Source organism: Opisthocomus hoazin, chromosome 7 (genome assembly GCF_030867145.1).
Source record: "Opisthocomus hoazin isolate bOpiHoa1 chromosome 7, bOpiHoa1.hap1, whole genome shotgun sequence".
NCBI lineage: Eukaryota > Metazoa > Chordata > Aves > Opisthocomiformes > Opisthocomidae > Opisthocomus > Opisthocomus hoazin.
In genome coordinates, this window is record NC_134420.1 from 54,632,219 (window position 1) to 54,658,605 (window position 26,387).

Sequence of the window (26,387 nt, forward strand, 5' to 3'; positions counted from 1 at the left end):
TCCTTAAAGGCTTTCCTGAGTCAAAAGTTGAGAATCAGGAGAAAGTAATTAGTGATCTACAGAGCGAATGCTTCCACTGGTAGATGGTAATTACAGCACAAAATATTAAGTATGACCTTCTTCTCTCACAAGCTCACATATTCCATTAAACTTATGGATGCTTAAATAAAAAAGTACTTTTACTTATTATAACTTACTATTATTTCTTTCATAAGAGGTCATGAAAATTACTGAATAAGATGTCACTGGACCACAAGGGTTTGAGAAACTGCATGCTATATAACACGAATTAGAGATGTGGATAAAACACTATTTTGAATCTGGACCTCACAAGGCATTTGTGTATGGAAGTAAAGCCATGGATTCCTGAGTTTGGGAAGGGACTAACTTCATAGACTTTTTATTTGTCCAGACATCAAAAAACACTGAGCAGTTTATTTACTTTTTCCAGTGCGTGCATGCTGAACACAGGACCATCATGTGCTTTGACAGTTTTTATGAGAAACACATCTCTCCAAATACACACATCCCCCGTGGAAGTCCCAGAGAATGTCATCTCTTCAGTCCAGCCATATACTGCACACATCATTGTATCGGTTCTTCCCAATGCACCTATGCAGCCCTTTCTCCCAATTAGTCCTCCACCTGGTTCAAACCAAAAACAAGTCATCAGATGTTTAGTTGGAACTATTTTCCAAAAACTACACAACCTTACTGAGAGCAACAAGTTTTTTTTCTTTCGGTTCACCCATGCTCCCCAAAAAACTGAGCGCAAGAGTTCTCACAAAATAAAATTTTTGTACTATTTAACATCTTTCAAAAAAAAAAAAAAGCCTTACTTTTAACTTACTATTTGAATTTGCATTTGAATATGTACATATACCCACACAGACATACAAAGAGAAAATGCATTTGTAAACTTGCATCTAAACAAAAAACTTCACGTCTACCACACAGTTCATAGAAATTCCTCATGAAATTAGCTTGAAAGAAAAAAAAAATCTTGACATCACATCCTTTTCATGATGTTTTCACTAAGAGGATTTCCAATTTTGTTTTGGAGGTTTGCTATATTGGCCTTTGGATAATGAAAATGTTATGGCTACAGAAATTTTAAAATTCTTTAACAATCATTTGACACGTATAACACGTAGTAACTTTTGGTTAGAAAGTCAGACTGCTATTTTCACAATCTAAGAGAAACTTCATGTGGTATAACACAGAAGCCCCTCAGGATCTGACACTTCGTAATGTTCTTGCACTTAGAGAGGCAAGGCCTCTGAACCTCTCTGCCCATTATTTGGCACTGATGAAACTTTAGTCCAAAGCACACACTTTGGTGTCACTTCTCGCATCAAGTGCACCCACCCTAGTGCAGATATCAGAGACCTGACATTTGCTAAGATGCACCGATACTCTACTCCTCACATTAACACTAAGTGTGTTTCATGGTGACGGCCTCACCAGTGTGCCATTGCAGTTTCGCCCAGATAGGCAAAAACGGAGAAATTTGATTCCTGCTGACTGAGCAATGCCAGAGAGAAAAGAAACATTTTAAACAATTTCCTGTCTTTATTCAAAATCATCATCTCCAAGCTTTTATCATAGTTAAGATTTCTTTCTAAAGAATTTCTAGTAATGCGTTCAGTAAACATTGACACACTTTGTTCTTCCTATAGATCGCAAACATAACTGTTAAAATTATTAATTTATATAAACTTCAACAGCTTGTTCTCAGGCAATCTTGATTAGTTTTCTCAATTCTGGCTCCAACAGAAATTCGTGTCATTTTTTTCACCACAGATGTTTCTCTCCACAATACATTTTTATCAGGGACCCATGTGAGTTGATGTGCATAAGCAGATAAGCTAGTCTTCTGTAGCACACACGTCTTCATGCCAAATTCAACAGAGATATCTAAACAAACAGGGCTCAACTGGCACATGTATCCTCTTCAAGTACTTTGAAAGTTAGAAAAACTCACATACAAAAATTTAGACAATTTATTTATATTTGTGTCTCTTTATAACATACTTGGTCTAAAGGCCCTTCTTCCAAAAACTGTTCTATGATTTTAGAGCAGCTCTAACTTTTTCAGATGTGCTACATTATTAATAGATATAAAAACAGACAGTAGGAAACCTAGGGTCCTTACTACTTGTGTAGCTCTAGCTCCATGGCAAATTGATCTTAGAAAGAATTCCCTCTACTGCTATAAAGCCAATTAACGTTATTTCTACTAGTGCAAAGCTAACTTAGAGAGATACACAGAGAAAACATTTGCCTTTAATGCATGAAACATACTATAAGAGATGCAATATTTATACTTTAAGTAACAGAAAATGCTGTAATTCTGAAAAGTTTCCTTACCTGCTCTACGCCAGAATTTCATGTGTTTAATTCCAACTGTAATCAATTTATCAGGCATATAAGGATTAATCTTAACAACAAAAATCTTATCTTTGCTTCCCCTGAAATGCAAAGCAAAATATTTTAAATAAAAATATAACTCTTGATATTTTAAAATAGGTTTTGGTTTGAGGTTTTTTGCTAATGCATACTTTCCCTATCTTGTTAAAGCTTACTTCCAAATCATTAACAATAATTTATTCTGAGGAAGAAGAAAGCCAAAGAACTAACATACTGAGTCCTGTTCTGTTTTCACTACCCTTCAGTTTCCGCAGCAGGTGAGTAATTATGCTACTTCAGAAATCCACTAGGTGGCATTTTCCTTGCAACAGAATATATATTTGCATTAAGTTCAGGAACATGGCATTTAGACTTCTGACAGCTCATAATAAAACTTAAAGGTGTAAAGTTGTAGATCTTACTTTAAAATCTCTTGCTTTGAAAATGAATTTTCGTTCTCATCCACCTTTCAATTATTTTTCTGTTTTTCTTGTTAGAATAAAACATACGCTGCTGTATCAATTTTAAATGGAAATTTCAGTTGTTTCTAAAAACATTAAAACCTGTTGTGTTTTAGATTTCTCACTATGCTTCCATAAAACTAATGCCTTGCTTCAGTCCTACAGATGAAAAACAGCCTTCAACTATGTTTGCTCTCTATGCAAGGAAAGCAATGATTACTAGCAGCTTTTTTTCTTCTTTGAAGTGCAGAAGAGCCTCTACTCCCTGATTTTTGCTCCCTTTTCAAGAGTGGCAATGATCTTCTACCTTCTGTCATTTTCAGACCACTAAATGAACTAGTAGCAAAAAGCATGAACCAGTTTCTTTCCAAACTCGTACTGTAATCTTGATGCTGCTTTCAAAAATTCTATTCAAATTCTCTGAGCACGTAGAAGGAAAAACACTCCAGAAACTAAATCCAATATAAACTGATTAAAGTTTGATTAAAAAAAAAAATTAAGTGAGATTGGTGGGTTCAGAGAGTGGGGGATTAAAAAAAAAAGGCTGAAAAAAAGACTACCACGTGAACGGCAGACAAACGAAAGCCCCAAACCAGTATCTTCAGAGAAGCCAAGCTAACTGGGCTTCTGACAAATAACTGGGAAGAGAGGTTTATCTGCATCATCTAGTCAGCATTTTCATTCCTCAATGGATAAGAAACTCAAAGTGTGTTTAAAAAGAAAATGAGAGTAAATGTCATTGAAGAGTAATAATGAACTAAAAGTTGACACTTTTAAAATTATATCTGCAGAGAAAAATAAATCCCTTTCAAACCCACCTAGAACAATATTTGGAGTATACATACTGAATCTAGACAGCGTGGGGAAAAAACCACTCAGACTACTGCTCTGTTTAAAGCAATAAATCCATAGAAACAACAAAGGTTCAAAAACATTCTATCTTGTAGATTTAAACTTTATTTCATAAATGCATATGAAATCACCTGTGCAGAGTCAAAGAAACTTCCAAAATATTTAACTTTTGGAGGTTATTTAGTCCAACTTCCTGCTCAAAGCAGAGCTAACTTCCAAGTTAGATCAGGCTGCTCAGGACTCAGAAAGGAAAAGGAAAGAACCTTGAAGAAAAGATAACTGAGCAAAACAATTGCAAACTACTATCCCAAGACAGACATCCCCTCTTGATGAAAAAGATCTGAAAAGCAGAGTGTGCATCACCAGCTCTGGGAGGTGCAACAGAAGTCCATGGAGTGAGTTTTAAATAAATTATTTCAGAACATATCAAATAAACGTAAATAAACTTGGTCTTTTCTTTCTTCGCCAGTTGAGCTGTCACTGAAATAATTCTTGTTGATTCTGTCAGAGCTTTAGTTTTCTCTTCCAGAGAAAGTTTTAAGGCTGTGCTGAATGTTATCATCTGCATCACTTAAGTGACAGAAATTGCTAATTTATTAGTGAATTATTATTCTTTAATGAATATATTTTGCTTACTGTCATTTGAGAGTAAATCTAGGTACAAATTTTAAAACAAAGTTAAATTCCTACCTTACTGCTGATAGCTTTTCTCCTTTCTTCCAATCCCAGAGTACAACAGTGTGATTGTCATCTATTCCAACAGAAGCCAAGCGTTTCCCATCCGCTAGAAAAATAAATTTATGATTAAAAGAGTAGACAGATAACATTACATTGCAATAATAAGAAAACATATTAAAGAATATTGTAACTTCACAAATATTATAAGAAGAATGTACAAACTGGTAAATAATTATATGCTGTGTGCTCAGAGGCACATCAGTCATCTGTTTGCTTTTAAACTTGAATGGTCAGTCAGATGGAGTTCAGGACTTTAAATTACCCTGTCTAAAACTGCATTTAGATCCCCTGTGTTCATATTAAATCCTTTGTTCAGCTAGTTCCTGACATAGTTGCACAAAAGTCATCACGGCTTGTACTGCGAGAATTTTCTGTTCAGTCTGAAAATCCCTGTTAATTTCTAAACAGGAAAGCACTGAAGCAATACCATGAAGCTTATCAAATATCCTTAAACTTGGTAATAGCGGGAAGTCCTTGAGAAGCTCTGACACATATCCCACATCAGCCTCCAAGAAAAGTTACTTGTGCTCGCTTGTGAACAACTTTCTGACATGTATCCAATCTTTGAAATTGCTATGCATCCATGTCAAAATTTGGGAAATGAGATTCACATCTTGAAAAAGGAGAATGAAGAAAGGTAAGAAGCATCAAAGACCCCAAACTACTCATCTCTGTGATCACACATCTTCACTGTGAGGTTAGAGATCCTATCTAGTAAATCCAAACCATTAAAGAATTAATAGAAGCCAGTGGAGACTGAACAATGGTACAGGAATTCAATGTATGGGGTGCAAAAATCTCAAAAGATTTAACTGACAGTCTCTTACATTAGTATAAGGTACATAGAGAGGCTGGGTTTCTGCCCAGACTAACTCCATAACTGGATTTTCTGAATTTATCAGTACACTACCCAAGTGGCTTGCAGGATTTAATTTTAAAAAGAAAAGTGCACACCTGAAGAATCCACTCAAAAATTTGCTTACACAGCTGTAATGAGACACCACACTCAAGATCTGCGTGCCTGCCTCACATAACCAAAAGAAATTCCAAAGTGATCAGCTCAGCTACTAAACAGCACAGAACCTGTTCTTGCATTTCCTGATGTGCAAGACTCCACAGGAGCTCTTTTTAATGAATGATCACTTTAAGACAGCCTCTCTCATTTGACATTGATCACTGGAGAGTATTTTTAACACAAAATCGTCAGTGCAGAAGAATTCCCAATTGCTCATTAGAACTCATTAGCACTCATTAGCTTGTATTTTCATACAGAAGAAGAAAATCATATATAAATAAATAAATATATACTTATTACCTGAAAAATCAACAGCACAAACACCATACTGGTGATAGCCCTTTAATACCGACAGTGGTTTTATTGTTTCTGTATCCCAAATGTGTACTGAGGAATCTCGACCAACCTGAAAGTATACATATTTGTAACTATTTTTTCATTTCTCAGTTACCCCACACAGCTGTTTAAAAGTATAACATTCACAAATACTTTAAAAAGTATTTGAAAAAATTTACAGTGATATAATACCAAAAAATACTTCAAAATGTTATTGAAAAAATTTACAGTGATAAAATTTTCCTAGTAATACTTCTGTATGGCTAGCAGCACATTATTCCTTCTCCTGCTTTACAAACACCATTCCCCATCTAGCTCTTACTTCCCCCAAAGAACTTGGGCACGTTAATCACAATTAACTATAGTCCTCTTGGGGGCAGGGAAGCCCTTAATTGATTGCATTGTGGCATATTTATTCCATCAGTTCTCTGTCAATCATTCCCTGTCTAAAAATAAAAGGTTACTTTTATTGCAAGTATGTAAGCTACTCTATGTTTGAGAAATCAAGGTGACAGGTGACTTCTGTTGCTTTCTGGTGCCATTACAAGTGCCTACAAGTCAGACTCTCATGCATTGATACCAGTGGAGTAATCTCCATTAGTATGGCATTAATGCAGGTAACTAGAACGTTGTTAAGAAATTGAATATAGCTTATTCTTTTCCACTATGTGCAAGCATTATTAGTCAGTATTTACACGATCATTTGCTATTCCAAAGGTTTTGCTCTTCAGAACACAAAAAAGTGCTGCAAAACCAGAAGAACACTCTCCTGTGTTTATGACTGGGGGCAGGACTCAAGAAAACTAGGTTCTGTTTCTGGTTTTGCCACAAACTTAATGTGCGATGTTTGCAAAAGCTTTCCGTAACGTTCACTACCCGGAAAACCTGAACCAGTGTTGCATAGGGAATTTGATTATTGCATTATCTAATTTCAGCACATAATGTAGTATACAACAGTATATAATGTGTCTATATAAAATAGTATATAGTGGAGTGTATTCTTCTGCTGATAGCATAAGGTATTTTAAAAAAATATAGTAAATCCAGGCACGTTTTTATTCATAGTCTTTACTACTTCAAAATTAAATAGAATCAATTCTCACATATAGGGCTTGCTTTAATCTCTAAACTGACTTGCAAATTTATGTTAATCTCAAACATTTTTTATACAAATTAAGGGCATTATGAGCAAAAGTTTATTTCTATTAAAAATTTCAGTTTACACGTTCTCCATTTTATTATACAACAACAATAATAACAACAACAACAAATGATAACAATAATAACTAAAAAACCCTGAAATACCAAATCAAACTTTCAAGTCCTGGTGTACAAACATTTACAGCAAAAGATGCTTGTCAGAAAACAAGAGTGAAAAAAATATACCTAAAATAACTGCCTGGCAAAAGATAAAACGAACTATTATAAATACTGTAGCAATATACATACCTGTGTTGCATGTACAAACAGTAAATTGTCTGGCTACAGGTGATAACCAAAAATGTAAAACAGGAAACTGAAATGCCAGAATATAATAACTGCTAACTTCATGTTATGTATTAACACATGAATGTAATAACCACATAGCTAACTTCACAACTAAGATACTACAAAAATATATTTTAATCATATATTTCCTCCACTTGTTACCATGAAGAAGCAACATAATGCTGAACAAAAAATATGAATCTAATCTTACATAAAAAAGGAAAAAAAAACAAACCCTGCCAACTAAAGACTCTTATCAGAATTAATGTAAAGAATTGGAAAAAAAACCTTATGTTGCAGTTTTTTAACATGATTCCATCTGCAACTGAAATGCAGTCCTTCACCTGAATAAATGTAGACTGGACTTCCTTCCTCTGAAACAGGCTTTTCTAAATTCAGTAGTAACAACCTCAGATTCTTATTGCAGAATAACATGCATCCTACCTGGCCTGTTGCCACATAGTCCTTTAAGGGATGAATAGCAAGGCAAAGAATGTCATCATCATGACCTAGATAAAAGCGCTGTGTGTTCTGCTGTCGATTGTACACCACTCCCACTGCTGCAACATGGTATACAATTTCACCCGTCTGAGTGTAAAATAAATTGCTTCGACAGTCGTAACCTCTGTAACTAATTAAAGAAAAAAAGTTTGTTCATCATGGTCATAACCATATATACTGAAACTCTGTGATAAAATTATGCATGATGCATTCTGCACACATGAAAACTCAGATTACTTACCAATTTCTGTCTTGGTATTTTAAGATTATTAACATATGTTCCCAAAGGAACACCAACTTACAAATTTCAGTTACTATTCAGACATCAGTAGTACTAGCATTAGTTTGAAAGTGGTTGCTATTTAATAGTTACTCTCCACAACAAATTTAGAAGAGGAAGCAATAGCTAGTAATTTTTCCAGACCACATAAAGAATTCAGGCATGCTACATGGAATTAAATGAAATAGCCAAAACTAATACTTTGGACATGTTCTTTCTGTTACTGCTCAAAAATGAGGCAGCAAAAGTTTCCACAAGAATGTGGATGACACAAACATCATAAAACTGAAAGTTTCTGGAAATTTGCTAACAGAAAACAAACACATAAACATTCTTTCAGATCAGTTCCTTTTTTGAAGGAAAACCTGTATCCTTTCTGTACTGATACAGCAACTGGCATGAGCAGGCCAGTTCCTAACTGAGGTCTGTATGCACTGCCCCAGCACACACATTTCTTCCCAAGCATGGTCAAGATTCAGCAGCCCATAAAAACCAAGGTGGGCTTTTCAAAAAAGGCTAGGGTCCAACTTTCAGAAGTAATTTAAGAGGCTCAGAAACCTAAAAAGCATTAAACAAACAAGCAAGTTTTAAATTAGTGTCTTTAATAATGCTATCCTTGGCAGTCAATGGAGATAACATTTAAAAACGCATAACTTAAATTCATGCCTTCCTTTCTTCTAATATAAACTACACTCCACATACGCCTGACACATCCTGTTTCTGTGCTATTAATTCCCCAACTAATCTCGTTCTGTTCTTTCTTCTGTTCTTACATATCTTCACTAAAACAACTTTTTAATTATTTTACAAAGATGCAGGCAAAATCTGGTTACATTTCTAATAAAGTTAAATTTACAGGAAGAGAATGACACTTGAATGTGTTTGAACTGGCCATGGATTATCTTTATTTAGGGACCATAAGCGTCGACCTTGGTATTTTTGCACCCAACTTCTAATTGAACTAGTTGAAAAAAAGCCCTGAAGATGATCAACAAGTCATTCTTGGCAAATAAAATAACTGAACTCTCACCACCAGCAACTGCAAACTAACAGAAATCTCTTATGTCCATGTTATACTTCTCAATGTTAATTTCTTTACTTAATTAAAAGCATGTGTCATCAGAACAAATTACGTTATTTTTAAGAAGAAAACAAATGCAGGATCTTTTTTGCAACACTGCAGGTCTTTACCACATAAGGCAAAGATGCATCTGTACACATAGCAGTAAGCGTCATACACAAATTGAATGGGATAGCAGTAAGGCAATTACTGCATATTAAACACTTAAAAGGTTAAATGACACAGATTATGTGGTCCAGGTACAAAGGTCTTCCATAAAATTATATACAGCTTTCCTTGCATACATGGTGCAACCATATTCACTGGTGAAGTAATGAATCTTTAAGGCAGTTGACCAACTTTAGCTTAATGAATACTATTCTGAACACACCAGTCACGGATCCATGTTCACAAATACTAAACCTATGCATTACTGGAAAACACCACAGCATAAACCTGGAGCAGATTTGAACACGCTATGTATCTGCTGGGTTACCTACACTACACGCAATGGTACTCATGTCAGGTCATATGTGATTAGAGAAAAATTGCTAAAACCATCTCATTGTGGGATGCATTAGGAGGAGTGTGGCCAGCAGGTCGAGGGAGGTTCTCCTTCCCCTCTACTCTGCCCTGGTGAGGCCTCATCTGGAGTACTGTGTCCAGTTCTGGGCTCCCCAGTTCAAGAAAGATGAGGAGCTACTGGAAAGTATCCAGCGGAGGGCTACGAGGATGGTGAGGAGACTGGAGCATCTCTCCTATGAGGAGAGGCTGAGCGAGCTGGGCTTGTTCAGCCAGAAGAAGAGAAGGCTGAGAGGGGACCTAATAAATGCTTATAAATATCTGATGGGTGGGTGTCAGGAGGATGGGGCCAAACTCTTTTCAGTGGTGCCCAGCGACAGGACAAGGGGCAATGGGCACAAACTGAGGCACAGGAAGTTCCGTCTGAACATGAGGAAGAACTTCTTCCCTCTGAGGGTGACAGAGCACTGGAACAGGCTGCCCAGGGAGGTTGTGGAGTCTCCTTCTCTGGAGATAGTCAAGACCCGCCTGGACAAGGTCCTCTGCAGCCTACTGTAGGTGACCCTGCTTCGGCAGGGGGTTGAACTAGATGACCCACAGAGGTCCCTTCCAACCTCTACCATTCTGTGATTCTGTGATCTCACAACATTCTTAAACAGACCAGCAGATGGTCTGGGTCCATTCCTGCCCAAATACAGAACGTTGCATTTCCCCTTTTTGAAGTTCATAAGATTCCTCTCTGCCCAGTTCTCTAGCCTGTCCAGGTCCCTCTTGATGGCAACACAGCCATCTGATGTCCCAGCCACTCCCCCCAGTTTTGTATTGTCTGCGATACTGTGAATTCCAAAGCTGGGCCTCATCAGATCATGAACAGGCAAAGTGAACTTCTTAAATCAGCAAAAACTATGATAGCACAGAAATAAAAGCTTTTAGGTAAGTTTCCCTCCAACCCACTGTTTAGATTGGTACTCACAACCAGGTTCTTAACTTCAGGTTTGGTCCCAGTCCAGCAAATTTTCAGTGTCTCCTGAGTTATTGTCCCTGCAAGGTCTCTAGACAAATCTCTCTCTTTCCATCAGGTTTGAGGCTCAGCTATCTGGCTGCTCCCTGCCCTTCTGAAAGTGACCAACAATCTAGTCTCACAATACAGTTCCAGACTCTTCAGTCCTGCTTTGCTCTGCCTCCACCCATATCCTTCACTAACAACTTACACCCAGCAGCAGCATGGATGTTTCATGTGGATGTTTCGAAGCTGATTTCTGCCTCACCCTGCTTGGCCTGCCTGGCTGCACCCTTCTCTAATGTCCAGCCACTAGTTTTTAGAGGGCCATTAAATATACAATGACCTACAGTAACTACGAAGCAAGAAAACAGAAATAACCTATCACAGTATGCAACATTAACAGTTTCAGGACATGACAACATTCGGTGAGGGGCAGGGATTATAAAGGCAGGTACAGGGCCAAAGAAGATACCTGGACCTATCTTCGCTCAGACGTCATTTTCCTGTGCTTCCCTCTGCACTGGGCTCTGTTAAAAACCCTGGATTTCCTTTGAGGGTGCAGTATAATAAAAAAATGCTGCATATGCACCCTAAATGAGAATATTTTTAAAAGCAGCAATGAAAATACGTATGCTGAAAGAAATAATGCTTTAGAAATACTGGATATCGAGCATTTTCTTAGAAGCTTAGCAGTCACCTATGAAAGTAAGAAGCATTAAGACAGCAAGAGCCTCAGTTCCTTCTACCTGCATCCCAGAAATTCAGAATTTTCCCAGCTCTTGTGATAACAGTTGCCTATATACTCCAAGTTAAGCATAGTGAAACTGAGTACACTAATGCTGTATACCACAGGACTACCCAAAACATCCAAAATGTATCCAGGATGCAGGAAAATAGTTCTTATTACTCATACCTGTAACTTTCTATGATCACAAGTTTGGATTTTAGTTCACTTCCTCCAGTCATAAAAGAACAGGTGTACAATGAGTTGTTTACAATTAAAATAAAACATATTTTGCCAAAATATCAAGCAGTGCAAACAAAGACATTCTGTAACCCAGTTTAAGATACCTGGTCTTTCCTACAAGGCACTCAACTAACTCCCTGACTGTACTGATAATTTCAGCACAAGGATAAAGTGATGGGCTTAGACAGCCCAAGTAGAGACGAAAAGAAGCATGTTTCAGTGTAGAAGAGCATTCCATGAGAATATGCTACACTGTTCCAAAATACTTACATCTCCATATCATTAAACCAATTTAGAGCTAATCTCAGAAAAAGCACGAGGAGAAAGAATTTCTTCATATGCAGAAAACAACCCACATAAGTAATTTATAAGGCATCTTGATTAGTAACTAGAAACTAATAATGAAAACAAGCTCTGCTGTATAATATATAACAAGGCACACTAAACGTAACACTGCATTCTACAGTAGTTGATGTTTTCAAGTGGTATTCAGCAACAGCTAACGAAACGATCAGTCCACGACTGATTCAAGTTAATATGACGGTAACTTTCAGAAGAAAACAAAGCTATTTCAATACTATGTAGGAAAAAAATCTTGCTATTACCAAGGTCACAAAGAGCAGGGTCTGGATTCAGTTAAGAAATTAAGGCATGTAAAAGTAGGTGTTCACATATGTGTTAGATGAATTAACACCTACATTTTAATCAATAGTGTTCTAGTCAATACAGTCAATGGAACCTGCAGGATTACTCAGCTGACCAACCAGTCACCATTTAATTTTACTTGAGCCAAATCATTACTGACTGGATCTCCACTGACTGCAATGGAGGTTTAGATACACACATAAACCCATCTACTTTTAGGCACATCATTGCAAATGCTTTAAACTTGAAGCTAGATCCTACCCACAGCTGGAAGTTACACATCTACAGCCAACTAAGGGGCAACTTCACGAGTAGCATCCTCTCTGGGAAAACTGTCGACGTCCATACTTTGTTTGATGCTGTAAGTGTCTCAAAATTTGCATGCTACTCTTCAAAGTACATATGGGAAATACCTAAACGTAGCGCAACCCTCCCCAAAAAATCTCCAGAAGAACCAAATGTCAAAATAAACATGGCTGATGTTAGCCTTTAGCACAAAGGTAGAGATTTAAAAAAAAAAAACAAACCAAAATACTTTTGCATGGCAACAGTGTTTTCTCAACAGGACCCACTCATAGCCTGGCTCCCTTCAGACGCTATTTATAGGTGTTTGTAGCCCTCTAGTAGGAATCCATGCAAGGTGTCATAAGACTCTCATTTAAGAGCACGAGAAAATCCACGTCATCTTGAAACCATAACCAAATTTCTTCTTATGATAAGGTCAGTTCAAGGAATATACTGAAACTCATACTAGATTTTGCTTAAATCCTTTGACTATTAAGGGGAAAAAAACCCAAACTACTCTCATGACATCAGCAGCATTGCTTTGAGAGAATACAGGACATGAGTATTACATTTGCATCCTTATTCCCTGCCAGCAAAAAGAAAGTATTACAAGCTTTGAGTCTGAGAAAGGGGTTCCTCTGAGTATCTCGTATCCTTTTTATGTTTCTGAACCACCACCGGTGTCAAAGACATGGCAGAAAGAAAATAGAGGAATAGTCAGAAAGAGGCCAAACTAGTACACCACTTTAATAACATGTTTCTGATCATGACTGCATCAGATCTCTTAGAGAAACATGCACTTAAAGATTACCCTGTTAGTAGAAGTTGCTTTCTCATCCGCATTAGTCAGTAGCTGGTTCACGCACTCAGCATTATTATTTTAATCGCCTTCCAAAATGGGAAGTAACTAGAGGTTTAAAAGATTTCTTATAGGATATGAAAAGATTTTTTTAAAGTTCATCTTTCAAGGCAGTTGACAAATTCCAAACACAAAACCAGCGTGTTCATAAACAAAGAAAGGAAAAGGAGCTTCCTATTCCCCTAGTTCAAAAAGCACCACTTTTAACACTTTCAAGGAATATCCAAGGCATTTCCATTGTAGCTAAAGAAAGATGAAGCAAAGCAGACTTCCTGAATCAGAGAATATGCCTATTACTCACTTGGATGTGGGTCACTTTAAAGTTAACAGCCTGGACATTGAGAAAAATCTGTTGTTCAGCATGGATTCTTCATTAGTTTCCTTGATGCCCATTGGGTAACCAGACAGAACTCAACTGGACATTCTACTTCTGGTCATTCCTGGATATTCTGGTCAAGCTTCACTTCTGTTGTGAAGGAAATAACAATAATCCCAAAGATCCAGGGCCCTTGCTTGTGCTACATCTTCTTCAGGATCACTTGGTTTGTTTCTTAGACCAAATTTTAAAGACTACATACAACTACCCACCTTAACGCATTTTCTACACAGATACAAAGATCTTCAACTGAGAATTCTGGAGAGTCAAAAACAGAAATAAAAAAAACAACTCTGTACCAAGTTTCCCAGCTGTCATTATTTCCAAAGATATTTCTCAGACTGTCTGTTCTACAGACAAAATTGCCGAGTTGAATGATTAACTATTCTTAACCAATTAATTTATTAAGCATTCCATGTGGAGCCCTTCTAAAATTGTTTAAGTGTCATTATACAGACAGCATCAGTAACTTATATGTGCACTTAGTTATGTCTAAAAAGAAGTTGTATTGCTGCAAAGAGGCATCTTTCGAAAAGAAAACACAGTATTACCTGATTTCCAATGCCTTAATTTAATAAAAGCATTGGTTTTGCTTTGTATCAAGGGAATTTATATTTCTGATCATTATTCTAATGTAGTAACATCTATTGCCAAAACACCACATCTTTCTCCTGATAAAAAAATCTTCACTTAGGAAGAGTTATGGGAGACTACGAATCCTAAAGATGAAATCGTAGATATCAAGGATGCATCTGACAGTAATTTTGTTACTCAAATTAGCACCAAAAACAGAATTAAACTGAATTTTAAACGCACAGGACCTATTAAGAATTGAAAACAATTCCTAAACTAACAGATGAACTTGTAAATTGTTTCAGATTAAGTACAAACAGTTAATACACTTTTTAAAAAAAAAAAACAAAAAACCACTGATAGAAACACCACTATACAGAACTCAGTCATCTTCAACTACACCAAGTTTCTCTCCTAGCTTCCAAAATAATACACCAAAGAGAACTATCACTTTCTAGATACTGAAAAATACAGGCGATAGCCAAATATTCTATTTAGTCACCTCTCTTCAAATAATAACTATTAGCTAAAGTTTCAGTGCAAATTCCCTTCAGAATTCATGTTCGGAATTAGTCTAGCTTGGCATCAAAGCTTTCTATTAATTTAGTGTACATTTATTTTTACAGAAATAAACAAAACCAGGAAATCACAAAGCAACTGACCTGAAAGTCTTTCATCAGATTATTAAATTATAAACACCAATCTACAAAACACAAACATTCTGCTTGTATATTTTAAAGAATCCTAGTTTTCATACCCATGAACAAAATGTAATCTTATACTGTTCCCCGGAGCTCGCTCTCGTCTCTTAGAAGCTGCACTTTTTCTTTTTTCTTTGCATTGCTCTTTAAGTTGAGGTAGATCTTCTTTGTAAACCTTTAAGAAAGAGCACAATTATAAATTAAGAGACTCTTAAGAAAAGGATGTTTCTGAGAATTCAACCACAGTTTTGTATAGCGTAACTTGTTTTTAAATTACAACCAAAACTCTAACAGAACATGTTAGGAATACACGTAATCACTTTTTTTTTTCTCTATTGTACCTTAGTATTTTGAATGCATCAGACAATAACAATTTAAAATGTTTCGGCCAGTTCCTGCTCAGCTCTCGGTTTCCCCAGTTTTCAGACTTCAATAGTCTTCATAAAAGACCAACTCAAACCCTGGGAAGCATTCCAACCACCATTAAAACTAAAATCTTTACCTGTCGACGATAGGTGATCTGTGTCTCTTGTTCAATTTCAGAGTCCAGCTCTGGAACATCAGACTGATCGGAATCTGATTCATCACTATTAGAATCAACTAGACTCTCTGCCACCAAGAAAACAGAAACAGAAAACAAAGCAAGCTAAATTACAAACCACAAGGTGTTTGAAGTAACTGCTTAATGTTTCTGATCTGATAATCAATGCTTATATTAACTACAACATGAACTGCTAATAATTGACAGGCCAAACAGGATCAATTCTGCTGATACGGCAGAAATAAGCCAACTCATAAGTATAATAATCCTTTTTGTTTGTTTTGGGGACTGAGTAAGCTTTCGTTCACTAAAATTAATTCATCAACATTCATGTTAGGAGGAAAGGAAGAAAGAAGGGAAGGAAGTAATAAGTATAAAGCAGAAACTAAGACTTGCAGGAAACTAACAAGAGAAGTAAAGGGCTCCAAAGAGAAACAAATGGTTAGGAGGGCCATTGCTTTAAGTAGCAATTCTTCAGGTAATTAGGAAAAAAAAACAAAAACAAAAACACAAAACAAAAACCCCAAACATCGTACATGGGAAGGAAGTGGTAAAATTTTTGGTGACTGTGCAGAAAAAGAGTAGTCATTTAATGGTTCTGTGTTACATCTGGGGAAAGCCAGACACTGTTGTAGCACAGAGGTTCATTCCAACAGGAACTGAAAAGAATGTCCTGGCTGATAGATGATAATGTATTTGGATCTTTCTGCAATCTCTGACTGAACGTTGCATATTTGTTGATAAAAAAATGAAACTAGACAAAAAATCAGCCTATAACACAAATGGATATTAAAAGATCTCAAAAGGTAATTGCAAAGAAAGAATCACCACTCAGTAAGCAACGTTTCCAGAAACATGCAACAAAGAGCAAACTCTGGAGCCATACTACTTAGCATTTTGATCAGTGATCTAGAGAAAAACTATATTGCTATCAATAACGGTAGCAGATTACAGAGTCAGAAAAGCCTTTAACAGGATAATTATCAATAGTGTGACAAAAGAGACGTTGTGGCACATACTGTCAGACAGCCAGAAGCAAGGTTCTATATGTAGCAACAAGGAATCTAAACAACACTTCATATAAAGACATTTTATCCTGGGAAGCAGTAGCTCATGAAAAATATCAGCCATGGGAAACAATTAGTTGAAAATTAATTCATACCATGAAGGATCAAACCAGTTAAAGGCATTTTGGAGGCTTCATGAAGCAGATGAAGAGAACTCTTGCTTCTTTCTGCATTTGGTACTGACAAAGCCAGCACTGAATCTGCATTCATGTACCTATTAGCCATGTCCACACCGATACACTTTCATCTGATTTTAACAATTAAAAGGTGAAACAGCCTGTTTCATTGTAATTCCTTTCCCCACAGGACTCTAAATTCCGTTAGGAATTTCAAAGTGAGGCCCTCAGTTAATCAGTTGATTTTGGGAAACTCAGTCATGAAAATAATGGCTGCATTAGTCACTGGTGGAAACATCATCTACATTTTTTTCAAATATTAAACATCTATAATTGCTTTAAAAAATTAATAAAAAACCCAATTACAATGCTTAAATTATCATCTAAATACTTCAAAATTTTAATCAAATGAGTGCATACATCTTTTTTTTCCAGGGCATCCAGTTGCTGGTCAATTTAGTAAAGGATGATATGTACAGAATTCATAAAGTCGTATCTATGATCTGAACATTTTCCATTTGCAAAGGGAACACCGTGGTGAATTATTTTCACAGTCTTGCTAAACTGAGCATACAGAGTACAGGCAAGTACTAGGCAACACTATTGGGTACTTCAGGCAGCTGCAAAGTTTAAAGAACAACAATTTTATGCAGACAGACAGTTCTGAATATTTATTTCTACACTTGCACCAAAGAATTTTACCTCTCTTTTAGCCTCCCCTCCTCCCACCCTCTTCTCTTTTTTTTTTTTTTTTTTAACGAAGTTAGGTACCTTGGGGCGCTATATGGAGCGAATCCTTCAACTTCCGGTCAGGGACAAATTTCCACTGGAAGACAGAGTGATCAGCTCCCCCGATGGAAACAACCCACTGGTGATCATGTGACCATCGGACATTTGTCACGTGAGCAGAATGACCAAGATATTTCTTAAACTTTGCTCCTAGAACAAGAATAAAAATTTCTTTCAATACATGTGGAATAAATGTTTCAGAAGCACATTAGGAAAACATATCAAGGAACTCTCATAAAAAGTGATAGATTAATTGGGATATTCTAATTACTAGTGTTAATTAACAGCAGCAATTCTTTGCAGCATTCCCAAATTTTAATCTGTCTTTTAGATTGTTAAATTTGGATTCCAGAATATAATATCTTTAACAAGACAGACACAAAGAAAGAAGACACAATAGTGCTGTATGAGGTGTACTAAAGGAAGATTTAAAAAATTTTTTTAATATTGATTTTGTTTAATTTTTTACAAACCAAGATTTTACCAATTATTATTTCTACTTTGAAAAGATGCAGTTATTTAAATATTAAATTATGTATATTTAGCTCTGTGAAAATACCCCTATATGTGTGCTCGTAGCACGGTTCCCACTGCTTACGCAATTTGAGTGCTAAGCAACTCTAGCAATTCATAATCTCACACCATTAGTAGTGGTAGTAGTAGTATAACTACATTAAGTTAACATTTTCACTACTGTGTAATTACAACACAATCATTGGATCAGTTACTAAAAAAGTTCCTAATAGCACTCCATTATACAGATTCTTGTGCCTTTTTTTTGATTTTATAACTCTAGTGCGAAATAGGGGATAAAACAGGAACAAATTCAGTCTCCTTCAAATGGACAGAAGACTATTTTCAAGAACATATTTCTGGATTACCTCAGGTACCAGTAAAAGCCTGATCACTTCAAAAATGAAACTGGAAAGACTGAAATGAAATGTTTTTTAATATCACCTTTTACAAAAAGAGTTTAAAAAACTATGGCGGAATATCAGTCATTTAAACAAACAAAGTAAAAATTCTTTAAGCACATATTGCTGGAAGACATATCCTAAGGCCCATCACAAAGAACATGCGGTTGTAGCCAGCATTAAACATGCAATGCTGCAAACCGCAATGATGTAACAGTGCAACTTTCTGCTTCCCCTTTCAAAACTTAAAGAGATTTGATCTAGTCCCCAGGCAAACTTTTTAGATTAAGAGGACTCTTCTTAAAAACTAAGCAACATTTCAGAGGCTTTCTCTGATCATCATCATGCTACCAGCTTGAAGACAGCTATTAGCTATTGCTAATTTGCTACAGCTCAAACTGAATGGTGTCTAGAATGGAGTTCTTCAAACAGCTCTGAAAAAATTAAGCCATTCTTGTCTGAAAAGATGTACATCTCACCCCTGTTCACTCAGTCACGAACAGTAAACTGGAAAATTACATACCTTGCTTCAGACATCATTTTTAGAAATTTCATGAGAGTTGTCCTTACTGCTAGTAAAATTTTGAGGAAAAATATGTTGGAAAAGTTTTTAAACTTCAAATAACATACAGTGGCATACTCCGATTAGAGGATCAATTTGCTGTTCACTGATTTATTGCCTCTAATTATTCAGTAAAGTTATTTTTTCTAGTTCCTAGCCCAAATCTCCATCACAGATCCAGAGGAAGGAAGAAAAGTACTTGAAGACCAAAATATGTATCTCACGAAAAGGTAGATATGCATCACCTCATGAAATACTATTAAAAAAACCCCTATTTTACAAAATAAAATATATGTAAAAATTTTGTCTATTCTATCCAAAATGCAAATACTGTTACTATTACAGATGTCGATGTTCTCCACCTCTGAGCTCAAACTAGACTTCTAAGAATAAATATTTGCCATTTACATAATTCTCAAAAGCCCAGTTTTCTAAAACCTTTCTATTGAATAACGAAAATTCAAAAATATATGTTTATAATTGAACTTCAAGGTACTACCTTTTCTTAGACATGGGTAACGAAAGAGCTTTACTATTCCATAATCATCAGCTGTAACCATAACTTGCCCAATAAAATTTGCATCCACAGAATTTATATCATTTATATCTGAATATTTGGGCCAGATTCCATTAACTTCAAGGCCAGAAACACAGGTCCATGATGCCCACTGAATGCCTTTTAATTCTTCCTTGTTTGTTACTTCTTTTCCACCTAAGAACAAAAATAAAGAGCTATTTTTCAATATTCACTTATGCAATGTTAAAGCATATGCAATTTTTTTAAATTGTCCAGAAATCAAATCCAAGTGAGACAGAATTAAAAACTGACTTCTAAAACTGTCCTCTATTATGACCAAGAGTATCAGTAGTAAGGCTTCTCAAGACTACATAACAGAGGATCACGGGTTTGATACTTTACAGTTTTTATTATTTCTTGATATCTATTTGAGGCTGTGTTATTTTTTAAACGTTTATCAAAAAATACACCTAGCCTTTCTACGATAAAGTCTGGAAAAATAATGTTGCTGAACTATTCTAGAAACTTGGATTATTTAGAGCAAAACCTGAAGAACTAGTTTAGATCTGATGACTGTAAATTACCAAAAATACCAGTTTTATGCTGAGATCCTGGTTACATTATTTCACATCACCTCTATCTGTAATAAGATTGTTCCAGTCCCACAAAGCTTCATGTAGGAGCTTAAGTACTGGGTCGGAACAAAGGTCCATTTAACAAATACTGTATCTTCAGGAATAGCCAGAAGCAGAGTGCAGGAGCAACACCAGAACAATGCAAGCAAACGTAAAAGTTGCAAGTCAGACTGACTGCGCAACTGCAGAACCTGAGTAGGACCCTGCCAACAATTCACCTCTCAGTCTTCAGTGGCAACAAAACTGAAGGTAACTGGGCTGGGTTCATTCCTCTTTTCTTCTTGTTAATAGGATTCTGACTAGTGGGAGAGGATGGGACGGAATGGGATGGGATGTAGCGGGGAGCAGCCTCAGGTACTGTAAGGAGCTAAATTTTCAATAGAGGGATATGGCAAGGGAGAACTCAAGTGGACTGGAATAAACAGAGCAAAGAACATCCACAGAGAAAAGATGAAGCAAAATGTCAAATAAATCAGAAAGGAAGACTTGGAAAAAGAAAAAAAAAAAAACCACCCACAACAAAACCCACACTCTTGGAAAAGTTTAGCTACTATACACCCTTCCATGAACTGGAAAGAACTCAAGTGCTCTGTTTGAAGATCCTTCAGCTCTGATGAAACAACTTCACCCTTTGACAAGGTTTACCTTGTCATCTCCTTCAACCACTGATCCATGTAAACGATGACTACTAATACTGGTTATGTCCATGACTAAGTCCTACAGATCTTGTGTTAGGCAACAGTAAGTTCCTTACTCATTTATAGTGGAATTTCAAGTGTTATATAATTCCAATAATTATTTTAAAATATTTAGGAGATTCCTCTATACTTCACTGACTTTGCTAAACTTACTTCATAAACAAGCTTTCACAATCCCACATTCTAATATATAAGAAACTCCAGGTTGAAACCTGCCTATATAACTTCAAATTGCTCCTCCTCTGTGTACATATTTGTTACGGTCTAATTTAATTCTCACTTACTATCTTTTCTTACATATCATCTTCTGTCTCATTCAGTGCACAAAATCAAACTTATACATAGAATGAATTAGATGCTTCAGCAAAGTGAGTTACAAAAAGCTCCACAGAACTATGAATAATGTACAGTGCAAAGCATAAATATTGTATAACAAACGAAGGGACAATATAGTAAGTGGTGATGATCATAAATACTTACTACAAATACGATGAGTATACACACAGAAAAAACAAGTCAAACCTTGTGACAAACACTGCCCTTGACATATCGTAATCAAGACTACTTAAATTTGAAGCTTTAGGATATACATACTATGTGCATATGTCCTCTGCAGAGGGAACTGTCTTGACGAAAACTTTTTCAAGAGTATGGTACAGTTCAGAAAAGTTTTCAAGACAGTGCTGTCTTGAAAATATTTACAATAATGGGGTTGTCAAACTTTGAATTTGAAAACTATATTTTAGTATTATGCAATATACTAATTTTCTTTTATAGTCCCCTGCCATAAAAGAGAAAAAACACATTTGAACTTGCTTTATCAGTAGACTGCCCAGTTAAATTTTATTTTGATATTTTTATTCTTTTTGAAGGTTGCATGATCGAATCATATATGTATCACAGCTTCAATATTTCTTTTATTTCCAGCGAGTAATTCCTAACATTCTGGCATCCTTATAGCAGGTACTCTTTATTTTCGCTACCGTTACCTAATCCCATCATACTTCCAAACCCATTTGCATTCTGATTGTTTCTATCTATTACATATTTCTCACTGTAAAAGCTCTTTTAAGTTAAACTCCTCAGTTCTGTTGCAAACATAGTTCTAGAAAACCAGACTTCTCTTCTGATGCCGTGAAAAGCCGGAGTTGAAGATTCAATAGTCAGAGGGCTATTAAGCAGATATTTATTGCGGCACCGGGCACACAGGGGATCTCTCCTCCAAACGTGCACGCTAAACACCCTGTCATTTCAGGTTAAATACAATCACAATATACATATTCATTACATTTCCGAGAAATGCTTAGCATATTCATGACTCTTCACTTCCAAGACGCAACATGCTGTTTTCTCCACACATTTTAAAAAACATACAGTGCAAGCAAATGATAATCCATTTAATATACAAGCTCAGTAAGTACAAAGCTATTAAGCTATTGCAAAATTTAATTTCAATGCGACATTTTTCTTTTTCTAAAAAAGTGGGAGCAAAGATTTAGTTTTGAGAAATAAAATCAATTATAAGCCAGCATCTCTACCATGAAAAGATGCATTGTAAAGAAGAGTAAGCATATAAGGACAAAAACATTTAAGTAACTTTGCCAGAAAATGCTGTACTTATTCAAATATAGTAAACATTTATACAAACTTAGAAAAAAAATTCTCTATAACCAAGCACTTTGAACCAGGATCTGTGTTTGCCTGTTTTTACAAAACTATTATACATTCTTTCTGTAATAAGTAACAAATGTCATAAAGGCAACTCAGAATCTTACTTGGCATCCTGTAAAAAAGTCTCTTCCCATTGCCATCATTGGTCTGTAAGTATTTACTGTCTGAAGACCAGTCCATATGGGTGATGAAACTTAAAGATCCAATACATTCCCCTACTTTCTTGTATCGCTGAACAACACCATATATATCCACAGAGCTGTCATTGGAACCAACGGCTAGGAAATTCCCATCTGGTGAGTATTTCAGTTCATGAATAGCTTCTTTCCTGTCTTTGATATGAACAACCTCAGTCATATCTCTGTAGTATGAAAGAAAGCATGTCATAAGTACAGAAGAGCGCCTTATCATACTGTCAAGTTCCCAGTTTTAAAAAATGGACAAAATTGTGAAATCATGATGTGAGCTTTACTACCATATGTGCAAACACAACACTGCTATTTTTATAGTTGGGTAGGGCTTCAGGGCCAAAAACAGAGAAGGGAACAGTGACACAAGAAGGTGCTGCACTGGGCTGAGAGCGAGCGAACAAAAGGAACTGTTCAAGCTGGGTCCACAAAAAAAAAAAATTAATCATGTAGATTACCAGATCTTTATTCACTCAGCACAGAAAACTTCACTGACATGAGACACAGATCTTATGTTCCCTTCAAAACTGTGGGATCACAGCAACAAGGTAGCACTGTTTTTGCATCCATGATGTGCTCACAGCAGCATTCCAAGACATGGAAGCAATTTAGGAAGTAATGAAAATTTATTTCTTAATAATTCAGGAATAATTAATAAAGATAAAACCTGAAGTAAAACACTTCGTAGAACACTGCCATTCTTTGCAAATAAACCAATACACTTTTTCAAATGCGTTGTTATGGAACTACATGAACACACAGAGTGCACACATTTAAAAAAAATCTGAGCATCCTTAAGATCAGTAATTTAAAACAAAAATGTAAGTGATCTCCTCATGTGTGGTCACTACAGTATCAATATATATACAATTTATAAAAGCAATTAGATGATATGCTTGAAAGAGTTAATAGCATATTTATTTTTAACATACCTGACTCGAAGCACAGTGAAAGAGCCATCCTTCATTCCAAGAGCAAGATGGATTCCATCAGTACTAACTGCAGCACAGCGAATGGGTTCCTCCATATTGCACCGGGCAATCAGAGCATGGTCTATCAAACTCCAAATTCTAAAACAAAGTAATAATTACAAATGTAGGGAGTGATTTGTAGCTGTGTCATACATGGCATAAAGCGTGCAATTTCTGCAGAACACTGGATGTGGTAGCGTCCTGTTTTAAAATAATTTTCCATAAGGAAAACCCAAGAAAAAAAAGATGAATCTTGCGAAGAGCAAAGAATACTCTTATATTTAAAACCATGAGAAAATATCTAACTAGAAAATGCAGGGGCAGAATAATTTTGTTTAGCTTTCTGAATACATCAGGAATGACAACATACGACAATATATACTTCTAGATCACTCGGTGGAAATTCCACTATTTTGTTAATCAACTTAGGCAAGAACGTTGAAGAACTATAAAAGACTGCTCAGTAAACATATCCTTTCCTATTTCCTTACATATAACTAGATACTGCTTCAACATCTAAGTTTTCACTACAAGATACATTACAACAGCTATCGTTTAGAAGATACATCTGGAATTCTAGAGCATTATTTCAGTTTTCATAATTCAACTACTGTTTTGCATAACCACACTACACTTAATATGTTTAACAAAAACGCCAACATATTTAACTCACAAGAAAGAAAATATGTTTTTGACAAAAAAGATGCACTTGTAAAAGGGAGTAATTTACTGGGTTTTCTCAGACTACAGATTCTATTGACTATGCACACATTAAGTTTGATGAAAATCCCAAGCTAAAAGTTAATTCGCATAACATGAAAAAGTGAATATGAGAGTAAAAATTCTAAGTTTTTATTACAATTTTTTCACTATAACATGGGAATGCCTAACATAACTCCTGAAAAGGAAACACAGGATACTTGTGTATCAGTGCTTAATGGTAGGCTAATAGAAATTTGTTCAAATTTTGTGCATTTCATTTTTGTGAAATACACATTTCCACTATATATTATTACTGGAGAGTACCAATTTCATGCATAACTTAACTCATTCAGAAGCACTTCAAAGTTACATTTTACTACCTTTAAAATGTATACAATTCAATTAAGTTATCTATAAAATGAGCTGTTTGTATAGAACTGTATGCAGTTAAACAAACAAATAAGATTTAACCTGACTGATCGATCATCACTTCCAGTCATTGCTAGCGGTTTTGTAGGATGGACAGCTAAAGCCCACAGCTCTCCTTCACAGTGCCCCTGCATTATCAGGAAAGGCTTATTACGCTCATGCACCACAATTTCAAAGATTTCACTGTCTTGTGTCCCGACAAGTATATGGTCTCCTCTCCAGCAAACACTTCTTACAGACAGACCTGTAGAAGAGATTGTTACTGAGAGATACATCCTGAGAATTTATGAAACAAAGGTAACATAGCACATGACAAAACAGAAAAGCAAGAAAACATCAAAAAAATATCCATGTACCTTCTATTATTCCGTCATTTACTCCTTTTATCTATTCCATGTAACACACATTGCCCTTGAAACATTTTACAGAAATTGTAAAATAAAATGTGAGCCTTATTTTAATAAAGGACACACAGCCAATTCTTGTATTACAAGATCTGTGTCAGAGAAAGATAATACTGACATTTGCATCTGAAATTACACATTTAATGTGTTCGAATTTCAACAAAGGTAGCAGACAATATAAATCACAATTTCTGATCAAACCATGGACCTCAATACTAACTAGATGAACCTACATTATATAAGTGACAGAAACATCAGCAGAATTTGCATTATACATAAGACAGTCAAAGAGCCCAATTTTTCCCAGCTTGTTTCTGAGATGCTCCCCCTAAAGCAAATCTTCGTAACATCTTAATAGCATCTGGAATTATTTTTCCCACTAAATAGAAAACAAAAATAAATCAAACTGAAACAACATATAAAGAGATGAAAAGGGCTTATGGTGGAATTTAACATGCATTACTAACAACTGAATTAATTTCCAGGCTTACAGTGGAGGTGAGCTTCACTTCTTTGTAGATAAGGTTGGGAATAATAAAATGGAAGTTAGGACAGCTGTACACTGAGAACCCAGCCTTAGATGCTTCATTTTAGGAACACTCACCTTTTAAAACAGGCTGTATTTATTACCTTCTGATATTGCAACCCAATTATGGCAATTTCAGGTGTAGATAACCAGATGGCAGCAATGCCTAACTTAATTCACTTTGCCTAAACACTGACTTTTGTGGAGAGTAGCTCAAGAATGATCTTTGAAAAACTACTCTGGATTAATATGTGAGACAAAATTATACCAAAGAAAGGAATGTTGTAATGGCATGAGTTGATGTGCTTCTGAAAAAAATTTTTAACTATACATAAGGACAACGTCTTATATTATTAAATTTACATGGAAAAAAATTGTAAGACTCAGAAACAGTGAATGGGTGGGTTAGCAGGCCTGTCTGGTGAATCTGCACTGACATTTTGATTCTGACAAAGCTACCTTGAAAGCAAAGCTCCTGCTCGTGCCTACTTACCATGCTTTGCATTACAAGATAGCCTTCAAATGCACAAACAAAGGCTCCCTCCATATGAAAGAGAACTGAAAGGTGTGCTCCAGGAGTGTACTC

General features: G+C 35.8%; 1 protein-coding gene across 8 annotated transcripts in view; it reads right to left on the reverse strand.

Annotated features, from left to right (window-relative positions):
* EML5 (EMAP like 5) overlaps positions 1 to 26,387 on the reverse strand; it is a 119,587-nt gene that overhangs the window by 50,414 nt on the left and 42,786 nt on the right. For all 8 annotated transcript variants that reach the window (XR_012764518.1, XM_075426051.1, XM_075426049.1 and 5 more), the window contains exons 7-18: positions 24,914 to 25,115; positions 23,702 to 23,839; positions 22,686 to 22,942; positions 19,560 to 19,772; positions 17,567 to 17,734; positions 15,574 to 15,680; positions 15,128 to 15,246; positions 7,744 to 7,930; positions 5,776 to 5,881; positions 4,413 to 4,506; positions 2,371 to 2,471; positions 443 to 645 (exon numbers count right to left, since the gene is read on the reverse strand). Coding sequence is in view for 7 of the 8 variants with exons in the window: in XM_075426051.1 (XP_075282166.1) it covers positions 443 to 645; positions 2,371 to 2,471; positions 4,413 to 4,506; positions 5,776 to 5,881; positions 7,744 to 7,930; positions 15,128 to 15,246; positions 15,574 to 15,680; positions 17,567 to 17,734; positions 19,560 to 19,772; positions 22,686 to 22,942; positions 23,702 to 23,839; positions 24,914 to 25,115 (1,895 nt within the window). In the remaining variant the exon portion in view is untranslated. The remainder of the gene's footprint in view (positions 1 to 442; positions 646 to 2,370; positions 2,472 to 4,412; positions 4,507 to 5,775; positions 5,882 to 7,743; positions 7,931 to 15,127; positions 15,247 to 15,573; positions 15,681 to 17,566; positions 17,735 to 19,559; positions 19,773 to 22,685; positions 22,943 to 23,701; positions 23,840 to 24,913; positions 25,116 to 26,387) is intronic.